We start from the raw sequence: 10,201 nt of genomic DNA, 5'->3' as shown, positions 1-10,201 counted from the left end.
CCAATCAGAAGTACCCCAACTATACCCCCCAATTTGCTGGTTTTTGCCTTTATCAACCTCTGCAATTCTGCAGGCCCTTGGAGCACTTTGTCAAAGACTAACTTGACTCTGTTTCCTATCTTCAAAAGTCCTTTTTGCCATTAATAAAACTCTTTGCATTTACTTTAAATAGACTTGTACCTCCTTTTACTTTGTCAATCACCAATACCCCAAACCCCAAAGTAGAAACTTAATAATTACATAAAGTTCTGCAGGTGGATAAATGAAAGAACAGTGGCAAAAGAGTAAACTTGACTTATAAAAACCTTCATTTAGTGTCCACCCTGTATATATTTCACTGAATCCCCACAACCCTTGGAGGAGAAGTAGGGATATTGCTAACTTGACTCTGTAAGCGACGGGGAGTGTATGTGGGGGAGTGGGGGGTATGGGGGGATGTGACGACGACGACTTACTGAGCAACGGTTCAGAGCTTGACTGCTAACAGAAAGGTCGAAAGGTCAGCAGTCCCAACTGGCAATCGACTTCATAATGATTAGAGCCTTGGAAACCCAATGGGGCAGTTCTACTCTGTCTTATGGAGTCATTAGACGTAAGAATTGACTACAATGTGGTGGGTTTAGTTTTCCGCCTTTGGTGACATGGCGTTTACAACAGCTCACCTCCCGACCTATGGGACCTGGATGAGGATCCCGGCGGACGCCAGAAGAGCTCAACTCCTCCTCCAGCACATTAAAAAGTCACACCCCTTTCCGGAATCCCCTCCCCTTTTGCCGTCTCACCCCAACTCCAATAAGGCAGGGGTTCGGCCAATCAGAAGAGGTTTTAGGCGGGCGCTGCTGTTCAGCGAGCCAATAAGTGGGCAGCCGGAGCTGGGCTTGTCCAGGCGTGTAAGAGCTGCGGGCCTGGGGTCCACGTGCGGCCCGGAATAGACGCTGTGGGGCTTCAGGTGAGTTGCCAGAAGTCTTCTGTGGAACAGCCGGGATCGTGTGGTTTGGCTCGGCGTGTCCTGAGCCGCCGGGCCCTGCGCAGGTGTGTTCGTCCCCAGCTTGTGGCAAGGAACGGCCAGGCTCAGTCAGCCGGTCTCTCTGGCCGGCGAGCTTGCAGGCCGGGCCCGGGTCCCCAGTCTACTCCAGGGGTACTGGGTCTGAGGGGGCGGCGGTGGGCAACGAGGCTCTGCCTGTTTGGCGCTAGCGTGGCCGCCGCGGCCGAAAAGTAACCAATACCGGAGTCCTTCCCTGGTGAGAGCAGGCCTCCCACGCCAGCTAGAGGAGATCGTGGGGAGCTCTCCTCGAACTTTGTTTTTAGTCCTTCGAACTTTTTAATAGTACAGGGACCTTAGTCGAAGCAGGTTGTCTCAAATTTGGGCGATTACCCAATTTGGGATTCGAGGTCACTCCAGCCCTAGTTTTAAAACACAGGTTCTCAGGCCTTTTTTTTTTTTTCTTTAAGTCAGTTCAGAAGGTGTAGGGGGTGGAGTCTGGCATTTAGAAGAGCGTCCTAATTGTTTCTAATAATTAACTGCATTGGGGAAGCCCTTAACTTAGTTCAAAAGCCCCTCAGATGATGGGGAAGGGTTTGGGCCCCAGTTCATCAGGCTGTCGAGTATCAGAGAATGATCTACAACTGCCTTTCTCATCAGCCACCAGGTTGGTAGCCCCGAAACCACACTGGTGATTTTGGTATTTTGGAGCCTTTGATCGTGAACTCTCCTGCTGGAATCTTTCCCTTTGGGCACGGCATCCCTGTCCTGAGACCCAGTGGCTCTTGATATCCAGAGTGCGGGGTTCGGCTGGGCAGAGAGATTTTATTTGCCCTTGCTGAAACAGTTGTGATGTCTGAGAGAAACGTCTTTACAGCCTCATATGATAACTTTTGGTTGTGACATTTGTCGGCAAGGTCTGTTGATGTTGTTATGTACCGTCGAGTCAGGCCCGACTCATAGCGACCCCTCCTTGGGTTTCCGAGGCAGTATCACTACAGAAGTAGATTGCCCCATCTTCCTTCCGAGGAGTGGCTGGTGGGTTTGAACCGCCAGCCTTCTGATAAGCAGTCTAGTGTCTAGGCATATAGAAATGGCAACCTTCATCACTTAACACAAGGCCACAGAAACCTTTCCTCAGGAAACCTTTATTTCTGGTCTTGACACCCTGCTGGCAAGGAAGGCCACCAACTTGAGTTTTGGCCTCAGCTCCTGACCTACAGAGCCCTCAACGCCTCAGAGAAAATGAAAACTCACTCCCATCGAGTGTATTCGACTCACAGCAACCCCTCCTTGGGTTTCCAAGGCGATATCTCTAGGGAAGTAGATTGCCCAATCTTCCTTATGAGGCCTCTCAGAGAAGGGAAAGGAAAATATGTATGCAGTCATGCATCAGGACCATATATGTATGTCCATTGGGCTATTAGGTTATAATAGAGTTTGGAAATTCTTAATGGAGAGTAGTGAAGAAGATGCAACATGTGCACTTCATGTCTCTCGTATACAAAGCAATTGTGCTGCCAGGTGTATAATGGTACAGTACATATAACCTATAATACGTATGTCTTGATAGTCATAATAAATGGTACTGTACTTAAATTGTTATTTTAATGTAAACTTTCCTTACAAATAAAAAGTTTGCTGTATAACCCCATATGCTTCAACTCAGGCAGCAGCATCCAACCTTGTTTATCATGCATTTCCCAAAATTACTCATCTTGAAGTGCATCATTTCTCCCAAACGCAGTAGCAGCAAGAGGCAAAGGAGAAGTATCTATTTCAAAGTGAAACAAAAGATTAAACAACACAAAAGTGCAAAATCAGTGAATTCTATTGCTTATTATTTAGGCATGTTCCTGCTATGTCTAAATCACATAACGTTCTATTTCACAGAACTTAACCGTGGATGTTTGGCAACTCATGACTATGTATATATCTCCCCGACAGAAGTCAGTTATTAGGTTTAGTCTTGTTCTTCCCATTGTTGGGCGGAGGCAAATTATATTCTGTATTTGTCAGCTCTAAAATGTGACTCAGTGCTGTGAATAAGTTTTCAAATTTAGAGGCCTTTTAAAAGGGAGAAGGCTTCTTGGGGAAGGGCTGAGCAAGCAGAGTGGATGAGTCAGGATAGGTCACTGTGTCTCACCCTGGCCTAGGGTGCCAGAGCCCTTCTCATGCAAACACTGACATTACCCTGCGCCCATCTGGTCACCAAATCCTGGCACCTCACCGTACATCCTACCTCTTTGCCATTTCTCCTAATCTTCATGTTCTTATCTTCACACCTCTCCCTATAAAGTTGTGATCCTGTCTTCCTTAATCTGTTCTGTTTCCCAAATGAAATCAAACCCGTTGCCCTCAAGTCAATCCCAACTCGTAGCAACCCTATAGGACAGAGTCCAGTTGCCCCAAAGGGTTTCCAAGGCTGTAAATCTTTATGGAAGACTATTTTCCTCCTGCAGAGCAGCTGTTGGGTTTGAACTGCCAAGCTTTAGGTTAGCAGCCCAATCCCTCTAACCATACCACCCAATCCTTTAAGCTCCATGCCTGCTTCCCAGCATTTCTTAATTCATTTCTTAATACATTTTTGCAGTTAGACTGAACTTCTTGGAGTCCAGGATTCTTCATAGTAACTCTGTGCCCAGCATCTTATAACAGAGCTGGGGGAACCCAGAGAGCATCAGAGTGACATTAGATAAAAGGGTTGTTCCAGAACCGCTTACCCAGGCATGCAGAACAGCAGGCATGTCAGAAAGGGAAGCCAATCCAAGTAGGAAGCAAGGCAGGAGGGCCTTGTGTGGGTAGGAGGGCAGTGAGTCTAGGGAACTGCACTGGCCTGGGGAAAGCTGGTTACCAACTGTGGGTGAGAGTGGAAACCTCTTGGGGAAAGGAGCATATGGTAATTGTGTCCCTACTATATATAATATATGCAGATCCTAGTGTGTGTATTATATTGTGTTTCATCTTTAGATGAGAAGGGAGGTAAAGGCCCTTTTTACACACCAGGAACTGAGCATATAACGGTTTAGAGCTGAGTTAAACCCTGCTTTGCCTGACTTCAAAGCCCTGGTTTTCTGGTCTATTAAAAATGACCTGGCAGATTTACCATAGCAAATGAGATAGGCTTTCCAAGCTGTTTGGAGGGTAGAAGCCTTATTGCATGGGTTTGCAAACTCATGAATGTCAAATATTTCCTGTAGGCAGTGGTGTGCCAGAACTGAGTATGTGCATCTCTTCCTAACTTGGCTTTCAGGGATACAGAGCTTGGAATCACAGTGGGAGTGAACCACAGAACTCTGCTGACTCTACCGATGGGAGTTTTTTCTTTTTTAAAAGAATGGGTTTACCAAATAGACAGTGGTGACTAAAGAACAGACCCAATATTTTCAAATGTTGTAGAATCTGTTATGATTAATGGGTTACAAAGTCATTTAAATGAATTACCTTCTTTGGTTAACATGGACCAAAAGTACAACTTTTATCTTCTTGTAAAATTGTTCTTCAGGATCTGCTAGGGATCTGTGCCTTCACATTTCCTAAGTTTTTTTCTTAATGAGATTATATGCTTACTGTTTCTTTAACTTTGTTTTCCCATAACCATATATCTCTCAGAATTTTTCATGCTAACATTGCTGGAGGTGAGGCATGGCTTGGAGGTTGAGAGCTCGGGCTTTGGACTGCCTGGGGTCATATCAGGTTTTGTCTCTTGTTAATTGGATGAGTTACTTTCTCTCTAAATCCTTGGTTTTCTTACCTGTGAATTGAGGATGATAATAATAATAATACTTTATTAGCATCATTGGTAAGATTGAATGGGTGATTCCAGCAAAGTACTTAGAACAGTGCTTTGCATATGATATTTACTGTAGAAGTGCGATTATTAAAAATAGGTCGTTTTCTTGTCTAGGAGCCAAGAGGTAAAGTATAGGGCAGCCCAGAAGGGAAGCACTGCAGGGATGAAGGACTTGGCTGGCTTGCACGTTCCTCACCCAGCCCTTTGGCCTGTGTGTTCTTTCCCTAGGGTGCTGCCCTACTGAACGATAATCCCCCAGGATTCCCTCGCCCAGAGCCAGGAGCAGGCTGGGATGGTGCCCCGAGAAGCCCTTGAATCTGCCCAGTGCCTGTGCCCTCCCCTCACCAACCTGAATGCCAAGGATGTGCTGCTTCGGAGAAGGCACAAGAGGAGAAGCCGGCAGCACCAGCGATTTATGGCCCGGAAGGCCTTGTTGCAGGAGGAGGGGCTGCTGAGCATGCCTCCCGAGCCACGGTCCTCCCCAGCATCCATGCCGTCAGAGACACCACCAGGCACTAAAGCCACCAGCAGTGGGAAGCCTCGTCCTCGGGCTGAATCTGGCGGTACATCATGTAGCAGAAAGCCGGCCCCAAGATGTGTCACCGGTCCCTTGCCTAGCAAGTTCGTGGCCATTGATTGTGAGATGGTGGGCACTGGGCCCTGTGGGCGGGTGAGCGAGCTGGCCCGCTGCTCTGTTGTGAGTTACCATGGCAATGTGCTGTATGATAAGTACATCCGGCCTGAGATGCCCATTGTGGACTACCGTACCCGCTGGAGCGGCATCACTTGGCAGCATATGCACAAGGCCATCCCCTTCCAGGTGGCCCAAAAAGAGGTGAGGACAGGGTTGACTAGGCCCTTCCCTGAGCAGGTTGGTGGCTGGTTTGAGTCATAAGAGGGGCCCTGGGTTTGAGTCCCACTTTGCCATTGAGGGCTGAGAAAACTTGGGGAGGTTACTTTTCCAAACATTAGGTTACTTCACTATAGAACAGGACAAATAAAAACCCTGACTCTGTCTGCCCATAGAAGTCCCTGAGTTGGGGGGCAGGCTGCTAGCAAAAAGGTTGGAAGCTATTAAGAAGTAGTGGAAGGAGAGTTTTCTGAAATCAGAAGGAAAGCGGTAACACCAGATTGATGTGGCTTATGACATGCCTGATGACCTGAGGTCCCTGGTAGGTGTTTGAGGTGTGTGCATTTTGTGTTATTCCCACATGGCTCAGGTCAGCTGGGTGCAGTTTTTCTCCATTCACCTAATGTTTCTCAAAGGTGAGATTTTGCATAAGCAAAGGTGAAATTTGTAGTATTCCCAAATTGTGTTCTAAAAAGATATGCATTTTCAAAACAAGTGCCACAGTGGAACTGACTTTTTTAACAAGGCTTTTAGACTGTAGGTAAGTTTGGGGAATACTGGTATATATCATCTGGTGTTTTACATTTCCATTATGTCCCAAGCATTTCTTTATATTCTTTAAAAATTTTTATTGTAAAATTTTTATTATTTGGATGAAAGTTTACAGAGCAAATTCATTTTCCATGTAACAGTTCCAAGAATTCTTTAAGAAAATTTGAAGGTTATTTATCAAGCAAGCTAATCAGGAATAGATACAATAGAGAGGGAAACCTGTGGTGAATCCTGTAGCCCATTGATCCCTTCTGTTGACCCAGGTAGTAAAGCTCTCAAGAGCAGAGCCACTGAAGTCTTAAATGCAGGCTCTGGTGGCGTAGTGCCTAAGGCATTTGACTGCTAACCAGAAGGCTAGAGGTTCAAATCCACCAGCCACTCCTCGGAAGGAAGAGTGGGTGATCTACTTCCATAGAGATACCGCTTCGGAAACCCAAGGAGAGGTCACTATGAGTTGGAATCAACCCGACAGCCTTGAGTTTGTTTTTTGGCTTTCTTCTATCAGCTGTCAACTCTAGGTTTGGCAGTAAATCATTTCGCCAGCAGAGTGTGGGAGGCCAGTGGCTGGCGATAAGGAGAGCCTGAGCCTAGCAGAGAGAGCTTGGGGAGGTTGATGCTGGCAGGTCAAACATGGCCTCCCTGGAGTCAGAAGAGGGCCCCAAGCAGGGAGGAGAGGAACATGTGTGCAGAAGGCCCGAAATGAGCAGGAGAACAGGTTACAGGACGATGTGGGAGTCTGTGTACAGCAGAGGGGGAGGCCGAAGGGAAGGAACCTGAAGACGGGACTGTGTCTGTTAATACTGTTACCTGTTGATTTCTACTCATAGTGACCCTACATGTGTCAGAGTAGAACTCTGCTCCATAAGGTTTTCAGTCTTCTGGAAGGAGATCTTCAAGCCTTTCCTCCATGGTACCACTGAGTGTGTTCAAACCACCAACTTTTGGTTCATAGTCATGTACCAACCGTTAGAGCTGTACATTTATAGTCTGTTTCCTAGTGCCAGGCACAGATCTGTTGGTTTGACCCAGCAGGCCTTTATTGGTTACTGGCTGGGTGCTGAGCTTTCATTGGGACCTCACTAAGTCAAGTGAAATATGGTCCCTATACTCAAGAGTTTACAGTGAGGGCTAAAAAGTAGATCATCCTGAGAGCTAGGTGTGTAATTAGAAAATGGGATGAATCCCTTGAAGGAAAGAGCAGGATACTGAGATAGAGCAGTGGAGTTCCTAATTGAGAGGGGCAGGTAGAGTCATGGAAAGGGCTTCTGAGGAGGTGATGTTCAGCCAAGACCTGCAACATGATAGGAGTGGGGTGAAGCATTGGGTGCGGTGGGAGGTGAAGTCCTCCAGGCTGAAAGAGAGGCTGAAGAGTAGCTGTCTGTATAGAAGTAGAAGAGCTACTTCTTCTTCTAGCTAAGTAGAAAACCTAGCTGTCTGTGACCTCCTCTGATTCCCACTCCACCCCAGGGCATGCAGTTGGGGGCTTTCTCTTTTTACAGAGATAGAAACTAAAGTGCAGAGAACTTGAGTCTGCCCTGATTATACAGCTAGTACATAGAAGGGCCTGGATTCAGACTCAGGGCAGCTTGGTTTAATGGTGGAGCTCATGTCTCACCACTCCCTAAAATAAACTGCCTCCTTCTGGAGAGACTTGGGTACCAACTGGTCAGGGAACTCAGGATCAGTCCCCACCCCATGCTAGCCTGACAGTCTGGCCCGCCTGGCTCCTCCTTTTACCGCCACAGATCCTTAAGCTCCTGAAGGGCAAGGTGGTGGTGGGCCATGCACTGCACAATGACTTCCGCGCCCTCAAGTACGTCCACCCTCGGAGCCAGACCCGTGATACAACTTATGTCCCAAGCCTCCTCAGCCCGCCTAGTCTCCACTCCCGGGCTCGGGTCTCCCTGAAGGACCTGGCTCTGCAGCTGCTGCACAAGAAAATCCAGGTGTGTGATGTGTGAATGGTTGGGAGGGAGTGGGAAGGACAGCCTGGCAGCAATGGCCAAGGCTTTGTGGTATACCTCTAACTTCGTATCATTCTTCATTCTTCCTTCCCCTGTCCAGGTGCACTTGGCATGAAGCACAGGTCTCCCACTGTGTAGGCAACCCCAAGGGTTCTCTATCCACTATACTCCCCAGTATGTATTATAGCAACCTCATTCTTCCAGGTTGATCCCTTCCAGATCTGTCCCCCACCCAGCTCCTCACTCTGTCCCTGCATTTGTGCCCAAGATGGAAGCCATCAGGCCCAGGGAACTAGAAACTGTTGCTTCTACTATAGTTCACATACTGTCTTAGTCCATGTTTTCTAGAAATCAGAACCAGTAGAATAGATACATGTGTTGTTATATGCCGTTGAATCGGACCTGACTCATAGCGACCTCTACTTGGGTTTCGAACTGGTATCATTACAGAAGTAGATTGCCCAGCCTTTCTTCCGATGAGTGGCTGGTGGGTTTGAACCGCCAGACTTCTGGTTAGCAGTCAAATGCCTTAGGCACTACGCTGTTAGAGCTCCCTAGATACATACAGAGAGGTTTATTTTAAGGAACTGGCTCATGCAATTGTAGGGGCTGATAAGTTCAAAATCCACAGGTCAGGCAATAGGCTGGAAGCAGTCTTGCATCAAAAATTTGGAGGTGAGACAGCGTGCTGGAAATTCCAGCAGGATGTCTCTTTCCTTTGGGGAAACCTCAGTTTTTGCACTTAACGGCTTTCAGTTGATTGGAGGAGGCCCACCTTTGTTTTAGAGGCTAATCTGCTTAAGACCAGCTGACTTAAATGTTAGTCATGTAAGTACCATCACTACAACATCTAAACAGCCAGGCACCATAGCCTAACCAAGTTGACCTACATTACTTTGGTATTTCTAAAAGTCTTTAAAGTAGAAGATTTTTATTGTGTTTTACAGTTGAGGAAACTGAGACTTGGAGATGTTAGATAGCTTATGGTATGGCTGAGATTCAAACTCCTTTCTGTATGACTCTAAACCCATGCCCTTCCACCATAGCAAGCTCTGCACCCTCTTGTGAGGATGTGTGCTCTCAGGTCTGTACAAAGCCCAAGGAGGCAGACCTTGCTTCCTGGAACAGCAGGGGCTTTTCTCACCTGGGATTGTCTGCAGTGAGGTGTTGCCTCTATTCCCAGGTGGGCCAATGTGGGCACTCGTCAGTGGAAGATGCCATGACAGCCATGGAGCTCTACCGGCTGGTGGAGGTGCAGTGGGAGCAGCAGGAGGCCAGCAGTCCCTGGGCCCACCCTGAGGACAAAGAACCTGACAGCAGCACGGACATGGAGCAGTACATGGAAGACCAATACTGGCCTGAGGACCTGGCCCTGGGCAGCAGAGGAGGGGTGGGGCAGGCACAGGATGGAAGGCAGTGAGGATGAGGGGAGGCTCCCAGCTGCCTTCCATGTGTATGTGTGGGAAGTAGAGGCTAGCAGGGTGCAGGGCAGATCATTCTGAGCAGAGCAGTATGTAGCCAGCCAGTCCAGAGAGTCAGGAATTGGGGCCATTGTCCTCTTGACTCATTCTGCCACAGGACAGCCCTCTGTCAGTCCTTTCTCAACTCATATAGCTTGCCTAATGGCACTTTATAGATGCCCTGGAAATGTCAGGGAAACTGTTTTCCTGGCCACAGCTGGAGTAGGGAATGTGTCAGCCTTATCCCAGGTCAACCTTGCCTTCCCACCCCAGAGCTCCTAAAATTCCCAAGCTGTGCCATCTAAAGAGAAAATTTCTTCCCTAGGGGTAGGGGCTGGAAGTGCCACTGTCCCAGTATCCAGGAGCTCCCTTGTCTTAACTTGGTGACTTGGGGTAAAGTTCTGTTGCTATCATTTCACCTACCTCCTCAAGTCATTTTTGGGTTCAGAATAAACAGGCCATGAAGTTACAGAGTTGAGATGTCTAAAGAAGACATTGGGAGCTCTGGTAGTGGCTAAGACACTTGCCTGCTAACCAGACGGCTGGCGGTTCAAACCCACCAGCCACTCCTCGGAAGGAAGGTTGGGCAATCCTACTTCC

At 47.7% G+C, this 10,201-nt stretch overlaps 1 protein-coding gene across 1 annotated transcript; it reads left to right on the top strand.

Annotated features, from left to right (window-relative positions):
• Positions 1–5,067: 5,067 nt before the first annotated feature.
• AEN (apoptosis enhancing nuclease) lies at positions 5,068–9,561 on the top strand. The gene is made up of 3 exons (XM_007946114.1): positions 5,068–5,610; positions 7,923–8,123; positions 9,325–9,561. The coding sequence occupies exons 1-3, from the start codon at positions 5,068–5,070 to the stop codon at positions 9,559–9,561; spliced, it is 981 nt and encodes a 326-aa protein (XP_007944305.1).
• Positions 9,562–10,201: the final 640 nt, after the last annotated feature.

The sequence above is a fragment of the Orycteropus afer genome, unplaced genomic scaffold (genome assembly GCF_000298275.1).
Source record: "Orycteropus afer afer isolate SDZICR_OR568_19922 unplaced genomic scaffold, OryAfe1.0 scaffold00150, whole genome shotgun sequence".
Classification (NCBI taxonomy): domain Eukaryota; kingdom Metazoa; phylum Chordata; class Mammalia; order Tubulidentata; family Orycteropodidae; genus Orycteropus; species Orycteropus afer.
The sequence above is the reverse complement of the archived record's forward strand: the minus strand, read 5'-3'. Positions and strand labels throughout refer to the sequence as shown.